The 19,596-nt window shown below is 36.6% G+C and overlaps 1 protein-coding gene across 1 annotated transcript in view; it reads right to left on the reverse strand.

Annotated features, from left to right (window-relative positions):
- Positions 1 to 19,596, reverse strand: part of Myo81F (unconventional myosin 81F) — a 181,788-nt gene that overhangs the window by 9,801 nt on the left and 152,391 nt on the right. Inside the window, exons 28-30 of the mRNA XM_089091950.1 lie at positions 19,260 to 19,467; positions 11,362 to 11,505; positions 6,494 to 6,687 (exon numbers count right to left, since the gene is read on the reverse strand). Of these exons, the coding sequence (XP_088948076.1) occupies positions 6,494 to 6,687; positions 11,362 to 11,505; positions 19,260 to 19,467 (546 nt within the window). The remainder of the gene's footprint in view (positions 1 to 6,493; positions 6,688 to 11,361; positions 11,506 to 19,259; positions 19,468 to 19,596) is intronic.

Consider the following 19,596-nt stretch of genomic DNA (forward strand, 5'->3'; position numbering starts at 1 on the left):
ATGTGTGTTGCCCCATTTTTGGCTGCCTGCCAATAGGTTTCGACCCTTAATAAGGAAAATATAAATTCTCATTTGTGACTGCGTGACCCCTTTATAGTTTTCCAGAAACATTTTTTCTATATGATTTGGTTGGAGCAAAAAAAAAAAAAAAAAAAAAAAAAAAAAAAAAAAAAAAAAAAAAATCAAATTCTTCATACCCTTCATAGTAATGAATGGTAAGTAAATAACGATCCTTGTCAATAACGAAAGTATAAGAGCCTAACTATTGATAACATTAAATAAAAGAATCTGCTTTTTATGGTGATCCTAAATATGTTTTGGTTTAGTAGTAATCAGTGCAGTTAGTACTACACAAGAAAGTTTGTATAATTATAAAAAACAACTTAATGAGGGCATTTTCGGTAAAAAAATATGCCATCAACTTTGCATTTCAAGAGTACCCATGAGCTGATATATGGAGCCACCATAATCAGAAATGTATCGAATATCAGAAATAATCAGAAACTTGAACGGACTGCTGGGAATTTCTGTATTTTTCCCCTGAACGGAAACTTTTTTTGTGTTTTATTATCATTTTTTTCCCAGGAGTGATTTTATTTATCTAGTTGTCATTTTGAAAAAGATTAATTTTTTTTATAGTTATGAAGCATAGAGGTTTCAAATATATTAGGTTTTGGTATTCAAAATTAAATTAAAATATTGAATAAAAAAATATTATTTGATTTTCTTAATCTCAGTTTTAATGTTTTACTTTGAACAAACTATTTTGATAATGTGTTACTTTTTATAAATATTAAATAAAAAAAACAAGTTTTTTAAACTGAAAGTAAGGAGCGACATTAAAACTAAAAACGAACAGAAATTATTCCGTATATGAAAGGGACTGTCCCCTCCTCAACGCCTCGCTCTTTACGCTTAAGTTTTTTATTGTTTTAAAAAATAAATTTGTGAGACAGAGTCAAACTTTAGCGTAAAGAGCGAGGCGTTGAGGAGGGGACAGTCCCTTTCATATACGGAATAATTTCTGATCGTTTTAAGTTTTAATGTCGCTCCTTACTTTCAGTTAAAAAAACTTGTTTTTTTTTATTTAGTTTTTGAACGTTTTTAAATAAATGCAGGTTTTGATCTTGGTTCACCATGCATTAATGATTAAAACAGGATTGTCATATTAATTTACTTTTATTAAGTTAAATGGCTTTCTCGAAACTTGTTTAATTTTATTTACGAGCGTTTTTAATAGTAATAAATATACGTAACTTACAAATTAACTTATGTAACGAACTTCTATATTCATATATTTTTGATATGTTTATTATGGGGTTCGCCCCCTATTCAATACCTTGCTCTTTAAGCGAAAGTTCAAATTTTTTTCCAATTCTTTAAAAATGACCGCTTAATCAAAAAGGCCGTTAATTAGAATAAATAGCTCTTATGAAAGTACTAAAAAATCTTTGGCTTAAAGAGCCAGGCATTGACTACGGGGTGAACCCAATTATATATGTAATATTTTCTGTTCGTTTAAAGTTTCGATGTTGCTGCTATTGCAGTTGAAATACTTGTCTTTTTATATTAAATTTCTGATCTTTTTTTAAATAATGCTGGGAAGTCCGGCGTCCCCTTCATAGCAATGTCTCTTCCCCCATGAAAACTTCCTTCATGGAAAGATCTCCCCACATAACCCCCGAACCCCCCCGCCCCCACTACCAGGAAAAATCTCCCCTGAAAACGTCTGTATACTTCCAAATAACCAATACTATATGTTAACATTGGGTAAAGTTCATAACTTTCAGCCCTCCCCCCGGGAACTTCGGGGGATTAAGTCATCCTAAAAGACATACTTATAATATTTTCGAACATGCTGAACAAAATGGCAATCTCAAAATTTTGATCAGGTGCCTTTGGGTAAAAAATGAGCGTGGGAGGGGGCCTAGTTGCCCTCCATTTTTTTGGTCACTTAAAAACGGCACTAGAAATTTCAATTTCCATTCCAATGGGCCCTCCCACGATATTTTAGGACAACTGGGTCGATACGATCACCCCTGGGAAAAAAACAACAAACAAACAAACAAAAAAACAAATAAATACTCATCCGTTATCTGTCTTCTGGCAAAATTCCACATTTTTCTATATAGGAGCATGAAACTTCTACAGTGGGGTTCTCTGAATAGGGTTACGCGGAATATAATGGTGTGATTTTCATTAAGGTTCTTTAGCTTTTAGGGGTTCTTTCCGCCCTTTTCGAAAATCAGCCAAATTTTCTCAGGCACCTAACTTTTGATAGGTACGATTAAACTTAATGAAACTTATATATTTGAAATCAGCATTAAAATCTGATTCTTTTGATGTATCTATTTGTATCAAAATACCGTTTTCTAGAATTTCGGTTACCAGTGAGCCGGGTCGCTCCTTACTTACAGTTCGTTACCACGAACTGTTTGAAAACGAACTAGTTCATTCTGTATGGATGTACTAAAAGAATTTTTTTCATTTTCATTATATTCGATGTCAACTGACCACTTTGAAAGAGGTTTTCAAGTCGTAAAAAAACTAGTTTCTGGAATTTCAAGATGGATATACTATAGACAAATAAATGTTTTTACTTTTATAACTTTAATAAATCAAATAATATTAACATTTTGATTACTAAATATCAGTATATGTATATTAAACTGACAATGCACATTCATTTGTATTTTTTTTTCAGTAAAGTGCAAATTATATTCTGGCCTAGGGAAGGCATAGGGGTTTTGATTCCAACTTTTGTTTATTTCCGCTCGTTTTGAGTTTGACTCAGTTAATTATAGTAGTTCCTGTTCGTTTTGCGTTTCATTGATTTATTGATGCTGATTTGTGGTAGTTTCACGATTGGTAGATTGTTTAATTTTATTTTTGGTCGTATTTGATTTAATGGAGTTCTTTACTTTTCTTTGAAACACTTATTTTGTGGAAAAAGTTTTTTTAATTAATTTCTGTTCGTTTTATATTGACATAGTCTTTTCAGAGAAAAAGAAAATAACACTTTAAATCTTTTCGTTTTTGCAAAACTTTATAGTTTGGCCTGTTGTTTTTTTGCTGGAAAAAAATTTTCAGAAGTTTTTAACAGTATAAATCCTTTTAAAAATTTGGACACAAATAATAGTGTTTAATTTAGTTTCATATCTCCTCTAGTTGACCTGAATTAGAACACTTGATACCATTAGGAGAAAAATCTATTTACATCCTTTGATAGCATGGATACATTTACGGTATTTTGATTTGGTTAAATTTTAAGAGCAGAAATAGCCCCGAAAGTTTGAACATAATACCCTCAGTCGTTCTTGGGATACTGCTGAGATGCCTTATTGGGAATTATCATTAACACAGTGCTTTTTTATTTAATCTTATGGCAAAATTTTTTTTTTAAAAATAAAGTCAAATGGTAGGGTGGGCGTGGGAGGGGGATTAGTTTCCCTCCAATCACCTTTGACTATTAAAAAGGGCATCAGCCCTTCTATTTTCAATCGAATGAGCCCTTTTCGAAGTTCCCACGACAACTCCTTCGATACAAAGTGCCCTGGTCTAAACAACAAAAACAACAAAAAACTAATACATATCGATCTTTACTATAAAAATGTCAAGCCTTCCAATCACTTTCGACTATTAAAAAGGGCACTAGGCCTTTCAATTTCCAATCGAATGAGCTCTTTTTGAGTTTCTAAGACAGCGCCTTCTATAAGCACCTTATATACCCCCAGGGTATTAGTTACAACCTTTACCCTAAGGGCTATGAGGGTGGTTGTCATCCTCTAAGACCTAATTTCCAGAACTTTCAATTACGTTAAAGAAAATAGCTATCTCAAAATTTTGATTGGATGTGTCTGGGAAAATAGTGGGCGTGAGAGGGAAGTTAATCTTGCTCCAATCACTTTCAACTATTAAAAAAGGCACTAGCCCTTTCATTTTCCAATCAAATGAGCCCTTTTGAAGTTTCTACGACAACGCTTTCAATAAAAACCTTATATGCCCCTCGCCCTGAGGGCTGGGGGGTTGTTGTCATCCTCAAAGACCTAATTTCCAGAACTTTCTACTACGTTGAAGAAAACGGCTATCTGAAAATTTTGATTGGATGTGTTTGGGGGAATGGTAGGCGTGAGAGGGGGGCTAGTTACCCTCCAATCACTTTCAACTATTAAAAAGGGCACCAGCCCTCTCAATTTCCAATTGAATGAGCCCCTTTTGAAGTTTTTACGACAACTCTATCATTAAAAACCTTATATGCCCCCAGGGCTTAACTTACAACCTGTGCCCTTGGGACCCTGGAGGGTTTGTCATCCATAAATACATAATTTCCAGAACTTTTAACTACGCTTAATAAAATGACTATTTAAAAACTTTGATTGGACTTGTTTGGGAAAATGGTAAGCGGGAGATGGAGTTTAATTAATGGCAGATCAGCTTCGACTATTAAAAAGGGCAATTTGAATTTCCAATCAAATGAGCCCCTTTTGATATTTCTACAACAACTTTCTATATAAACCTTATATGCTCCTAGGGCATACCTTATAACCCTTGCACTGAGGGCTCTGATGGGGTTATCATCCTAAAAGACCTAATTTCCAGAACTTTCGACTACGTTGAACAAAATGGATATCTCAAAATTTTGTTTGGATGTGATTGGGGAAATGGTAAGCGTGAGAGGGTGGTTAGTTGCCCTTCAATCCCTTTCGATTATTAAAAGGGCACTAGCCTTTTCAATTTTCAATTGAATGAGCCCTTTTTGATGTTTTTACAACATCACGTTCTCAGGAATGACTCAGTATATAAATTTGGAATTTTCAGAAAAAGATAAGGGAGACCAAAATGGCAATAATTTTGCCTTCTGCTGGTTTTACTGGTACCACAAGTACTATTACTACTACCACTACTATCACTAAAACTACTAAATCTGTAGCAATTACTACTAACGCTAAGGAAATTGAAAAAAATATATGAGGAAACGTTGAGGGGAAGGTTGAACTAAATCGAAACATACTATGTGTATACAGATCACTGATACGGGCGTATAAGCAAAATTTTTGGAACGGCTTATTCGGAATCAGCAGAAAAATATCTCGCTTACTTACTTACTTTAATTTTGATAGGAACCTGCCAAGGATCCATCTTACCCAGCATCGGTGGCCACTAGATAACAGATGCAGTCCACTTCAATCAGGCACCAATCTCTTCGACAATTTTCAGGTAATCCTTAGCCCAACGACGTCCGTGTTGGCAGATGAGTTCGGATCATTCTTGAATGTCTGCCAAGTATTCTTACTATGGCTCCCCGATGTCAATTTCCTGGTTCGGAGGGGGTTGCACGTGAGGACGTTGCGGTGTATGGTTCTACCTGGCTGCCATAGTGGCTGTCCCATTAACTTCAGTTGCACCTATTTTATGAGTGTCGAAAAGGGGTCTTTCTGGGCACAGTGTCCTCGAACCTCAGTGTTTCAGATACGAGACCATTGGCTGACTCGTTGCATGAGCCCCATGCAGCGATCGTGAAATACTTCTAGAGAAAATGCTTCTTCAGCTTATGAGGTCAAGTTTTGCAAGCATAAAATTGGATCGACCGAACAGTTGCCAACTTTACTCGAACCTCTCTTTCATTTCTAGGATAGAACTGAGGTGGCAGAACTCTTCGACAGTCTCGATGGTTTCACCATCTAGTTGAAAATCTGGATGGTTTGGGGCATTTACTTTCAACACTTTCCTTTTAGACTTGCTGATCGTAAGAAATAATAAGGGATATCATTAACAATTTCTTGAAGCTCCATCAGCTAACTATTCATTAGATCCATATTGTCTACAAAGCCCAGGTCTATCAAGGGAATCAGGTGTCTTCAGGTCGTCTTTTTCTGTTAATTAAAACCAATAAGAAGGAAAACAAAAGCAGAAAAGCACAATTTTCGGACGTATATAACTCACTTCAAAGTTAGAAGCCAACACATTTTTTAATAAGCCTTCAAACTTCTTTGATTTTCCTTATATTTGAGAAAAAAAAGACAAACATTTATTTAACTTCAGAAAGCTTTTTGAGACATCCAGGCTCAATGTATTCCATGCAAGCAGTTTTTATAAATATCGATATGCTGCGTTAAAAAACTATGTAGATTAGAAGTTAGAAGTAGAGCAGCGGAGAGAAAGAGAGGCCTTTAAGCCCATGGCTGCTACCCAGGGCCCCCCTTACTGTTGAACACACAAAATGTAAAATTGATAGTTAAATATTTTGGGAATATACAGAGTATTGACAGATATGCTGAAAAATACGGATACACGATTTTTACAAATCTATAGAACGAGAATGTACTCAAAAGAATTGTACTTTCAGGCTAAATATCCGAATTTCCATCCATTTTAAGGTGCTTTTCCAAAATTTTATAAGAGTAGTACTTCAGACCAATCTTACGAAGGACCTCTCTCACCCTTCAATCCCCTCTATTCAGAAATAGTAACTATAATTTACAAAAACACTTACCGCTTCCATGTCTGTAAGTGGAAATCGGTCGGTACGAATAGCCTGCAGCATTTGATGATAGAGAAGTTCTTTTTCAACTGGATCATCCATATCCATAAACTGATCAACGAACAAGTGCTTTTTAAACAACAGGAGGTGAACAGGACCCTCGGACCCTGGCTGAATTGGACTTGAAATGCCGTTTGATAATTTTGCTAAAAAGGAAAGAAAATTCAACAGAAAAAACACAAAAAATCCGCTTTATTTCAATTTCTACTAAAAAATAAAAATATTTTGTTTTTCTCACCATAAGAAGCAATGAGAGCTCTGGGAGGCCATTCCATCATGGATTCAGCGATAGCTGCAACCCAGAAAAGAAAGAGTCACAACTATAGTAACCAAAATTAAAAAAACGCATTAAATAAACTGGCTTCTGAGAAAAAATTGCCATTTGTCGCTGATTCAGGCAAGGTAACTTTTATCTCAATTACTCTTAATAATAAAATGCTATTGTGGAAACTAATTTATAAGAATTTCGAAAAGTAGCCTGAAATTCCTCAAAATGTCGTCGGGTCAAAACCAAGTTACACCATTGAAATCACCATGGCTAAAAACCGTATACAGGGAACTTGCAGCCCCCTGGCTTGAACAACAAGGAAAATCACCTTTTTCGCATGGGTAACACTGGCGTTTCCCCTCTTTTCCCCTTTTTTTCGTCATAACTATCGAAAAATAGCTTTTAAGCCACAACTACTGTATTCTTTCTTTTTGCGTCGTAAAAATACCAATTTTCCCGGTGGTAGCCAAAACAATTAAAAGAAACTTTTTCGTCAATTTAGGATAAAAGCGATTTTCTTTGATTCTGATTTTTCTCATTGCTACAAAGCTCATTCTCCTTAAACTGATCACGCCTGCTCTACTTAAAAACACCCAAGCAATGTCACACAAGATGCAACATAAACAGTCATTAGGTTTTAAATGCTTTTCTCAGGAAGATATGAGCCTTGTGTGACATGGGAGGGGTGTATGTTGGGGGGGGGGGGTAACTAGCATGAATTTTCTGAAATCAATGCGTGTGCAAAATTTATGCTCGATTGAAGTTGGTGAACATGTGACCCACGTCAACACGTAAAGCGGATGAAATATTGATCACTTAATCACTTAAGAAATTCATCGTGATCTGGCCCCGACTTTATTCCTCCTAAGGTAAAATACATTTTTACACTTAACAGGCTTTTTTGATGCAAAGAATGGTCGGCGTAGTTCAGGTACCGACCTCCTGATTCTCTGCCTTTGGCCCCGAGTGTTATACGTGGTTGAGGGCAGATCATCCAGCGCTTCCGTTTTCTCCCAGATTTTTCCACATACCCATTTGGAGCAGGGTCGACTCTGGCTGAGATGACAGAATCCCACTACTGACCCCCATTCTAAACCAAATAATCAGCGATATCAGGACGTGAACCCATGCCCTTGTGGACACAGGATTGCAAGTCCACCGCCCTAACCATTTGTGCAATCTATTTCTCCCCTACCAAAAACATGTTAATCTTTAAATTGAACGTGATACTTTTTCCGAATACGATCAAGTGAGGTCAGGCTAACATTTTTTATAAACATGGACGAAAAAACGATCCGGCAAACTACCATCCCATATCATTAGTTTTCTAAATTCTAAACATTTTCTACGAAATTTTCAATTTGGTTTTTGAACGAAGCACAGCAGAATATGCACCCTTTAGAATTTTGTACATTTTGCCTTAGATTTCCGATAAATTTCTGCTGCTATATTTTTGGATGTTCGCAAGGCGTTTGATTCCTTAACTTACGAAATGCTTTTGTCGAAGTTGTCTCATTTTGGTACAAGAGGGAATGCATTTTCTTGTATTACATCTTATTTGGATTTTTTTCAAATAAAAATTTTATTTAAGCTATGCAAGACAGTTACCAGCAACTCAGAAATAGAAGCTGAAACAAGTTCAAAAAGTTGAACCCTTTCGAAACGTACTAAATACATACTTTATATGATCATAAGGACACATATTTACAGTAAACACTGAGTAAACTCGGTTAAAAAATAGACTAAACTATGAGTCTTTCGCGAAGGAAAGTCAAGACCCCTACACACGACAGCGATGTAATATTAATGGCGGATCCAGAGCGAGAGGGCAACCTCATGGAGGTTCAGGTGCGGTTTGCCTCGAGGGTTTTTGTTTCATCTATACATTCTGCGAACAAGACATCAATGTTCTAGCTAATAAATCAGCGTTGTAGAAAAAGAGAAAACTAGCCTACAAGTCTTTCGATTAAAAAAATGTCATACAAATTTTACACTTCCTTCCCGAAATCTGGCACTACAGGTGACGTAGTATCTGTTGCCGATCCAGGTAGGGAGGGGGGGGGGGTCCCTGCTGACGCTGATGCAGTTAACCTGTGTACAGTTTCTACTTACGTTTATATGATCTGTCTCGAAAGGAAGAGTCATCAATAAACTAGCCTACGAATCTGTCAATCCACAAAAAAAAGATTTTGAAACCTCATTGAGTACATGGGGAATTTCAGCTGTTCAGCCGTACAGTGTTTTGCACTCCATTGTCCATGATTTAGTTTTTTTTCATACTCAGTGCTCACCTCAATATTTACTGGCTTCTCCATTAAGAAAAAAAAGAAAACAAAAAAGAGGCAGATTTGCCCCCTAGATTTTCCTGTTTTAGAGGATACTCAAACCTTACTATTTAAGTTTTAATTGGTAATATGTCAGAATGGCTCATTCTGTGCGACGTTCATTTGCAGCAAATTAACGAGAATCGTGAATTAGTTTTGATTGGTTTTCATCATGCATAGGGAACACACTGTCACACAAAATACAAAATATACAGTATAAATATAAATAAAAATATTGAAAAATCGACAATTTCAACCAATTTACAGGAAAGATCAATTTCCGCAAAGTATTAAAAAGGCTTCCTTGAAGGCAAAGTTTTGCATTTCAAGGATTGAGAAAATAAAATATTAATTTATCACTTGGATGATTCGTATTTTCTTCTTTGAACTATGACTCAAACAGTCATCAGGCTATATTGTAAAAGAAAGAAAAAACTTTATTAGAAGAATAAACAAAAGACAAATCTGTAGCAATTTTCATTGGTAGGTGTTAATAATATGTGCTACTTAGAGGACTCAAGATAATTGCAAATTATATGTATAGTACATAGCCTTATATTAGGTAACTACAAAATTTATTTTTTACTTAAACTGTGGTTAACAAACTATAGTGAGTATATGGGAAAAATGCGCATGCCATTGAAAAAAAAAAAAAAAAAAAAAGTTACTTTAAAAAAAGAAAGACTTGGGAGCTCTTCGCCAGTTTTCCAGTTCTCGGCTCTAGAGCGAGGTTCTCAGAGGAACCAAATTTCGCTTCGACCCCCTGATTTCGCACATGGCCCATCGAATTAACGTCTTCCGACGGGCAAATATTTTGGCATGCAAAATTATGGTTAAAATAAAAAACAGCTCCCTGTTTATGCATAGGTAAAACGTGCTATTGAACTAAAACTTCGGATATTTTAAAATTTAAGATATTTTGTTGTTTCTTTTTTTTTAATATTTAGATTTTTAAACATTTAACTTCTAGATGGTTTAAATAACCCTAAAACAACCACTGGACTGGCGTAGAATTTTGAATTGGCAAGGAAACAAGTAAACTTGAAAAATTTCTTGCATTGTTTACTGACGGTAAAATCTTTTCAGCTACAGAACGCACCGAAGCTTAGCTTCAGGGAGCAAATCCTAGTAAGCCAAGGTTAGTTGTCTGGGGTCAGTCACTGGCTTATTAACCTCTTTGCAAAATCTTACAATCTAAGAATCAACTATACGATGGAAAAAATCCGTGAAACATGTCGAAGGCATTAGAACATACCTTATTCAAGTTATACCTTGAATATTAACTTCCCCGGATGTAATACGTAAAAGATAAAACAAATACTTATCTGGCAACTTCTCAACTAAAACACTATGGGCAGATTGGCGAATAAAAACATCAATCACATGTACTCCACTGTAAACATAGTTTAACAGTAACACTGGGTTTATTTAAAAATAAAGTATACATCTTCGATTACCTGAAGCTCAACTTACCGGACCAGAAAACACCGAACCTCTAAACAGCACCCATCACGTTTATAACATTTATATTCATTTTTTCAGCTGCAACTAAACCCTCCTCAAAAACGTAACTTAACTTATTAATACTTAAATTAACTTAGCTTATTTATAAGCTTCTGAAGGTGTGTCACATTTCACAACTTATGTCCCTTTTTGTTCTCTACATATAAATTCACATATCTTTGTTTAAATTATCCGAACACTAATCCACACCATTTCAAGTAATATATGTACTAACCTCTGAGGTCGATTACTTATCTCAAGGATAACTAATCGGATGCGTGGGATAAGTAACCTTCGAGAGTTCGAACGCGCAACACAGTTTAATGATGGATGAAAATTAAGCGTTCAGAGTATGTATAGCGTGTGGTGTCGAAGTTTACAAAGAATATGGCATAAACAGAAAATAAAGAAATTATCTCTGACGTCTCGAATTCACAAGCATAACCCGAACAATTTTAGAAAGAAACCTTTGTTTATGCATATATAGCTTAAACGAAAGCTGCTTTCTGAAAGAAATAATTCCCATTTGGTTGCATGACCAGCCTAAGGCTCAACAATCCGTAGTATATGAGAAAAAGAAAGAATAAAGTAACATCTCTTTAATCATAGAGAGCAATTACCGCCTTCCCCAAGAAAATTTTATTAAATTCTGTTTCTGTTAAAGTTAAAGGTTGACTAGGCCAAAAAGTTGTGACTAGGATAACAACAATAATAAAAAAACTTACTCTCACTGCTTCGCTGATACATTGATGATTGATCGCTGACGCGAACATTTCTGTATCGTTCCCATTTCGCTAGAGTATCAGCTAGCTTCTCTTCCGCTGTTAAGCTCCTTTCCATTTCTCCAAATACTTCATAGAGGGTATAGCCTATAGATACAAAAGTTCCTTTAGGAAAAAAAAACACGCAAATATTGGAAGACAGAGTAAAAAAAGTACTTTTGAAGTCAAGCAGACATGTCGATAGGGGTGGCATACGTAACATTTGCGGATAGGAGTGGCACATTTGCAACCAGCTGTACACCGTATAGGGTCCACCGGCATGTTGACACCTCTCGGTGGTTACAAACCTTCCCCACGCAATGGGTCAAATTGCTTGGTGCTGCAGAACACCAAACGGGAGGATCCCTTTTTGGAGGGACAACTGTGAAGGGCAGATGATCCAGAACCATGGACAATGGCCTCTGCTAAGGATAGAGAGGATTGGCATACCGATATCCTGACAAGAATGCCACGAAACTCTTTCTCTTTTATATGCAAGTGAAACATGGTCAATGAAAGCTGATGACGAAAGACGAATCTCCGCATTTGAAACAAAATGTCTCCGTCGCATAGCAGGGATCACCTACATCGACCTAGCAGCCAATGAAGATCTCCGCAAACTCCTCCACTGCTAATACACTATCATGGACCAAATTAGAAGTCAGCAACTCCACTGGCTTGGTTATATCCAACGAATGTCATCAAATCAACTCCCCAAAGTCACGTTTTAAAGGCGGGTACATGGCACACAACCTCGTGGCCGACCTCGCAAGAGTTGGTACGACAACTTCAATGGCCAGAACCTCCCCCAACTCCTGCGTATTGCACCAGATAGAACCGAATACCGTCGCCATATTCAATGACTAGAGAGAAGAGAAGAGCCCCAATACAGCCACAAAGGCCGGATGGGATATAAGTCAAGTAAGTCAGATAAAGGATACGATGTAACTGCAATAAAACTAAGGCGAGAATTAAGATAAAATTTACTATGCAAAATGAATGGAATAACAAGCTCTGGCAGGTATTAAATTTAAATTTGACTACGTCCAGTATGGTGAAAACAGATTTAAGTCGTAAAAACTGAACATAAAACATAAACAAGCCCTTTTGGGCTAAAAATAAGTCTAACAAGTTAATTATGAGAATCTGGGAATATACCTGTAAAACGATCACTTCCCATGTAATGACTGATTTGGGTACGGGCAATCACTCCTTTAGCCAAATACCCAGGTCAGACCTTTTCTTAGAATCCGAAAATCTCCCAATTCTAAAATAATATTAGCCATTGCCATTGAATGATGAAATCCCAAGAGACATTTCAAATTTTCTGAACGAAAAAGCCTATTTCTTATTGTGTGATTCGGAAATTATACTTCAAACTCATGCTTTGTATGGCACAAGTTAAGTAAAAGTTCACTTACGTACTATAAATAAAAGTTTAGCTTCTTGCGTTTTTTCTTGCTTGACTTACTTCACTTCTTCTTAAGTCCTGGTGGTTTATAGATAAAATATTTTTATTTTTAATTTTGGATTACAGGAACTTAATAATTTTTAGCAGTGTTTGTGTTAAGTTACAAAAAGAGCCCCTCCACAAACTTCTGAATAAAAATGTTTTGATGAAAATTCAGAAAATCAAATTCATTACAAGGAAACTTGCCTACTAAACCTACAGAATTCAAACAAGGATTCAACAGAGAAAAAAGGAAAACAAACTGGGTCAAGCATGTTTTTTTAGAATTTAAACCAGAAAAGAAAACTTGGGGAAAACATTTGTTTTGATGAACTGGCATTTTCTTTTTTTTCCAACCTTAATTTTGAAGAAAATCGTATCGAGACCTTCAAATTCGCTGTACCCCATTCCGTTAATGTCTTAATTAACTTCATATTTTTTTTTTGTTCAACTAACAGCTAGTTATCTGCCTGACGTTCCCTAAGGCGTAGTCGCAACATAACTAACCAATAGGCAGAGAGTTGAGCGACTTTAGAATAAAGCAAAATGAGTGCTAATTACAAGTTAACAAGGCTGGGTAAAAAAAAACCTTCAGGGACAGTTTCTTTTAGTTTCAAATTTTTGTGGAAGTCAGGGCCACATCTAGGGGAAGGAGACTCAGTTTTACCCCCCCCCCCCAAAAAAAAACTTCTGGCCCCTCGTACAAAAGTACCAAAAATACAAATAAAAATTTTTTTTACACAGAAACCTTGACAATTACTGATCTGTTGCAGTCAATGGACCGTGTGTTGTAATTGTGAAAATTGTAATTGTGAAAGGGTCTTAATGAGTGCGCTAAGCCTCGACAGATGAGGTAGTTGTTACAACCAAAGAGGTTACAAGACAGTTGTTCAGTCAGTTAAGTTCACAGCAAAAGGTATCTAAACAATAATGCACGTTTGTTATGAAATGGGACACATCCCAACACCCCAAAAGAACGTGGTCAGGGGAGGAACCAGCGTTGGAGTATACATTAATTTCTTAATTGCGTCATTCACTACTTGGTATTCAATCAGATCAGATCAAAATGAAATGTTTTTTAACGAAAGTTATTTGTATTTAATTATTGAGTTATATTAATTAACTGTTCGCACAATAGTTCTTTGTTATTTTTATTATTTTTCTTCACTAAAGTTTAATTGTAAGTTTACTAATTGTACCATGCGTCGGAAACACCAAAAAGCAGGTCTCGTACAGTTCTACCGCATGTAGGAACAGCCATCGGTAAAAATCCGTCATTGCGCACGCATGAAGGAGGAGCCAAGGCGAAATGCGCGGCACATAATGTGCCCGGAAACTGGAAGATAGGAGCGCGAATTACTGCATATATACCTGCTGTTGTTATGCGTCTAACTTCATTATGTGAAGAGCAACTTGAAAAATGAAAAGCAAATGTGACATAACGTCTTTTTTACACACAAGCGAACAAGGGTCTGATGGTTTTAGAAAGGAGGAAAAGTCGCCATTTAGATTTCATTTCACATTCACTGAGTTTACTTGACAAAAGCTCTTGGTCAGCTCTGTAAATATATTATCATAGGCAGCGCGCTAGCACTGCCTAAGTAAAGAACGATGTGGGCACAATGTGTATTATTTTCTTCAGCCGGGCACTTCGTATCGAAGAAGTTGTCGTAGAAACTTCTAACAGGGCTCATTCGATTGGAAATTGGAGTGGCTAGTGCCCTTTTTAATAGTCAAAAGTAATTGGAGGGTAACTAGCCCCCCGCCCCCTCACGCCCATCATTCCCCCAAAAACATCCAATCAAAATTTTGAGGTAGCCATTCTGTTGTACATAGGTGATTTCGAGATAGGCGATATGTTTTTGGGGATGATATTCTCCCACATCCCTCGGGGCATGGGTTTTAAGTTATGTCCTGAGGGCATTTTAGAAAGATGTTTACACAATGTACTATTTTTTTTTTCCTTTAGAGCAGGGACCTTGATATGGAAGGGGTCGTCGTAGAAACTTCAAAAGGGGCTCATTCGAATGGAAATTGAGAGTTATAGTGTCCTTTTTAATAGTCAAAAGTGATTGGATGGCAACTAGCCCCCCCCCCCAAGCCCATCATTTCCCCAAACACATCCAATAAAAGTTTTGAGATAGCCATTTTGTTCAGCGTAGTTGATTTCCAGATAGAAATTATGTTCTTGAGGAGGACATTCCCCAACAACCGCCAGGGCAAGGGTTGTAGATTATGACCTGGGGGCATATAAGGTTTTTATAGAAGGTGTTGTCGTAGAAACTTCAAAGAAGGCACATTCGATTGGAAATTACAAGGGCTAGTACCCTTTTTAATAGTCGAAAGTGATTGGAGGGCAAATAGCCCCTCCCCACGCCCATCATTCCCCCAAACACATCCAATCAAAATTTTGAGATAGCCATTTTGTTCAGCGTAGTTGATTTGCCTTGGGGGTATATAAGGTTTTTATAGAAGGCGTTGTCGTAGAAACTCCAAAAAAGGCTCATTCGACTGGGAATTTTAAGGGCTAGTGCCCTTTTTAATAGTCCGAAGTGATTGGAGGGCAACTAGCACCCCCCCCCTATGCCCATAATTCCCACAAACACATCCAATAAAAATTTTGACATTGCCATTTTGTTCAGCTTAGTTGATGTCCAGATAGATAATATGTTTCTGAGGAGGAAACTCCCCCACAACCCTCAGGGCAGGGGTTTTAAGTTATGCCCTGGGGGCATATAAGGTTTTTATAGAAGGCGTTGTCGTAGAAACTTCAAAAGGTGCTCATTCGATTGGAAATTCAAAGGGCTAGTGCCCTTTTTAATAGTCAAAAGTGATTGGAGGGCAACTAACCCCCCCCCCAGGCCCATCATTCCCCCACACACATCCAATCAAAATTTTGAGATAGCCATTTTGTTCAGCGTAGTTGATTTCCAAATAGAAAATATTTTTTGAGGAGGATACTCCCCCCACAGCCCTCAGGGCAAGGGTTTTAAGTTATGCCCTGGGGGCATATAAGGTTTTTATAGAAGTCGTTGTCGCAGAAACTTAAAAACAGGCTCATTCAATTGGAAATTCAAAGGGCTAGTGCCCTTTTTAATAGTCGAAAGTGATTGGAGGGCAACTAGCCAACCCCCCCCCCCCTCCTATGGCCATCATTCCCCCAAACACATCCAATAAAAATTTTGAGATTGTCATTTTGTTCAGCTTAGTTGATTTCCAGATAGAAAATATATTTCTGAGGAGGACACTCCCCCACAACCCTCAGGGCAAGGCTTTTAAGCTATGCCCTGGGGGCATATAAGGTTTTAATAGAAGGCGTTGTCGTAGAAACTTCAAAAGGTACTCATTCGATTGGAAATTCAAAGGGCTAGTACCATTTTTAATAGTCGAAAGTCATTGGTGGGCAACTAGCCCCCCCCCCCCCCGAAAGGCCTATCATTCCCCCAAACACATCGAATCAAAATTTTGAGATAGCCATTTTGTTCAGCGTAGTTGATTTCCAAATAGAAAATATTTTTTTGAGGAGGATACTCCCCCACAGCCCTCGGGGCAAGAGTTGTAAGTTATGCCCTGTGGGGCATATAAGGTTTTTATAGAAGGCATTGTCGTAGAAACTTCAAAAAAGCTCATCCGATTGGAAATTCAAAGGACTAGTGCCCTTTTTAATAGTAAAAAGTGCTTGGAGGGCAACTAGCCCCCCCCCCCGCCCATCATTCCTTAAAACACATCCAATAAAAATTTTGAGATAGCCATTTTGTTCAGCGTAGTTGATTTCCAGACACAATATATGTTTTTGAGGAGAAAACTCACCCACAACCCTCAGGACAAGGGTTATAAGTTATGCCCTGGGGGCATATAAGGTTTTTTATTGAAATCTTTGCCGTAGAAACTTGAAAAAGGGCTCATTCGATTTGAAATTCAAAGGGCTAGTACCTTTTTTAATAGTCGAAAGTGATTAGTGGTAATTTTTTGTTGTTGTTGTTGTTGTTTAGACAAGGAAACTTCGTATCGAAGGAGTTGTCGTGGGAACTTCAAAAAGGCCTCATTCGATTGAAAACAGAAAGGGCTAATGCCCTTTTTAATAGTCGAAAGTGATTGGAGGGCAACTAATCCACCTTCCTACGCCCACCCTCCCATTTGCCCATTATGTTTAAAAACTAAATGTTACCTTGGGATTATATAAAAATACAGTGTTATAGCGTTAATTACCAATAAGGCATCTCAGCAGTATCCCAAGACCGATTGAGGATATTATGTTCATACTTTCGGGGCTACCTCTGCTCTAAAAACTTAACCCAATCAAAATAGTGCTAGTGTATCCAAGCTATCAAGGAAAGTAAAGAGATTTTTTTGCGAATGGTATCAAGTGTTCCATATCAGGTCAAATAGAGGAGGTATGAAACTAAATTAAACAGTACTATTTGTGTCCAGATTTTTAAAAGGGTATATGTTTTTAAAAAATGCAGAAAGTTTTTCTCCAGAATACAAATAGCAGGCCAAACTGAAAAGTCTTTACAAAAACTAAAAGATTTGAAGTATTATTTTCTTTTTCCCTGAAAGGACTATGTCAATATAAAACGAACAGAAATTAATTAAAAACACTTTTTCCACAAAATAAGTTTTTCAAAGAAAAGTGAGGAGCTCCATTAAACAAAAAATGAGCAAAAATAAAATCAAATAATCTACCGTGAAACTACCACAAATCAGCATCGATAAATAAATGAATCCCAAAACGAACAGAAATTACAATAATTAACCCACTCAAACTCAAAACGAGCAGAAATTAACATAAGTTGGGCGCAAAACAACTATGCCTTCCCAAGGCCAGAACAAAATTTGCACTTAGTGAAAAAATACAAATGAATGGGCATTGTCAGTTTAATATACATATACTGATATTTAGTAATCAAAATGTTAATATTATTTGATTTATTAAAGTTATAAAACTAAAAACATTTATATTTTTTTCAGTAAAGTGCAAATTTATTTATCGATGCTGATTTGTGGTAGTTTCACTCTTGGTAGATTATTTGATTTTATTTTTGCTCATTTTTTGGTTTAATGGAGTTCTTTACTTTTCTTTGAAAAACTTATTTTGTGGAAAAAGTTTTTTTAATTAATGTATATAAATACTTGGTCCCCTAATGGGTTATTAAAAAAACCCTTTAAAGATACAACAGTATGAATAGTTGACACGTCCTCGCTCGTAAGGGGCGGAAGAATGACCTCCATAGTCGACCTTTAGACTAATTCCACGGGAGAATAGTCCATGGGAATTTTTTTTTAACTCTCCCCCTAAGAAAAATCCTGGCTTCGACCATAGCGGATGCCATAAAACCTTGAGCAATTCCTGCTATACGGTGACCAATTTCAAAATTGGAACAATTTTGCAGTTCTATCTTCAACTAAGTTTGAGATTTGATAAAGCAGCCAAAAATCAGCATAGTTTATCAAAACAGCGAAAAATTATCCCGGTCCACGGACGTATAGCGTCTGTTCCTTATTTAAAAAGAAATTTTTATGACATGAACTTTCTTCTATAGTTTATAATAAGAAGCAGCAGATCTTGGTGAGCAGAACTTTCTAAAATTTGCTCAAACATCAACTCAAATATCTGAAAATCTCTGACAGTTTTACTTACCAAACTCCACTGCCTTCTTTAAAACATTAAAAAAGGTCTATCCTCAAAGCGATTTGTTTACCCTAGGCATCTACAAAGGCATTTGTTTAGAATAAGTAATGTTTTTATTCACTTCATCACAGAAAACTTTTCCAGGCTTGTACGTCGGTAGTCGCGACAGAAATCATTATTACATTAAGTTAGGACATCGAACGGCGAATCAAGTTGACTATTTATTTCTTGGCTATCCATGAGCCTTTAACTGTCTTGTACTCCCCTACACCACCAATTGCTCATAATGGGAATGGGTGGCTGGATGTAGATACTTGTGAAAAGTCAAGCATGGGTTGAGGGGCATGGTATAAGCCTAGGATTTGGGCTGTGAGAAGGAAACATGTTGATAAAACAATTATTACTTCATAATATGCAGAAAAATTAGTTAACACATTTTGACTGCGATTCCACTATATTTTTCCACTATATTTTAGTCTAAATTACATATTTCCCATGCACTTTGCCATGCGTCCCTCTTATTTCAACCCGTGTACCCGTAAATTGAATCAACGCTGGCGAAATCAAGAAAAACACATGGGAAATATATAATTTGCACATTAAAGAGGGCTGGGGGTAAATTATAGAGGCATTGCCGTCAAAACATGTTTTAATTAGAATTATTCCGCATATTATGAACTGTAAATTGTTTTCTTAACATGTTTACTTCTCAATAAGTTGACTCAACAAAGATGTTTTTATTGATGAATGGCACCGACAAGAAGGAAAACATAAATTTACCTCTAGCCGTGGGTCGAAGTCCGAGTTTGGTTTGCACCATTTCAAGTACTTCTTTTGCAGATGCTGATGGCTCAAATTCAACAGCCAAGAAACGGCCATCCATCAAGTGAACACGGATATATACAGGCCTCCTGTGAAGGGTACAAATAACTTCTTGAGATGAAGGGGGCCATTGCCGTCTTCGTGTACTCATGGTTCGGGAAAAGCACTATAAAAAGTTGAAAGATTAAGACGGAAAAAATAAATTATACATGAAAGACTTGAACTACACCTGAAAACGAAACTCCAGCAATAAGGCTTTACGATACATTTTTTTTTTGCTAATCAGCTGCCTTAC

Source organism: Artemia sp. Qi Xiang Cuo, chromosome 7 (assembly GCF_049724085.1).
Source record: "Artemia sp. Qi Xiang Cuo chromosome 7, ASM4972408v1, whole genome shotgun sequence".
Classification (NCBI taxonomy): domain Eukaryota; kingdom Metazoa; phylum Arthropoda; class Branchiopoda; order Anostraca; family Artemiidae; genus Artemia; species Artemia sp. Qi Xiang Cuo.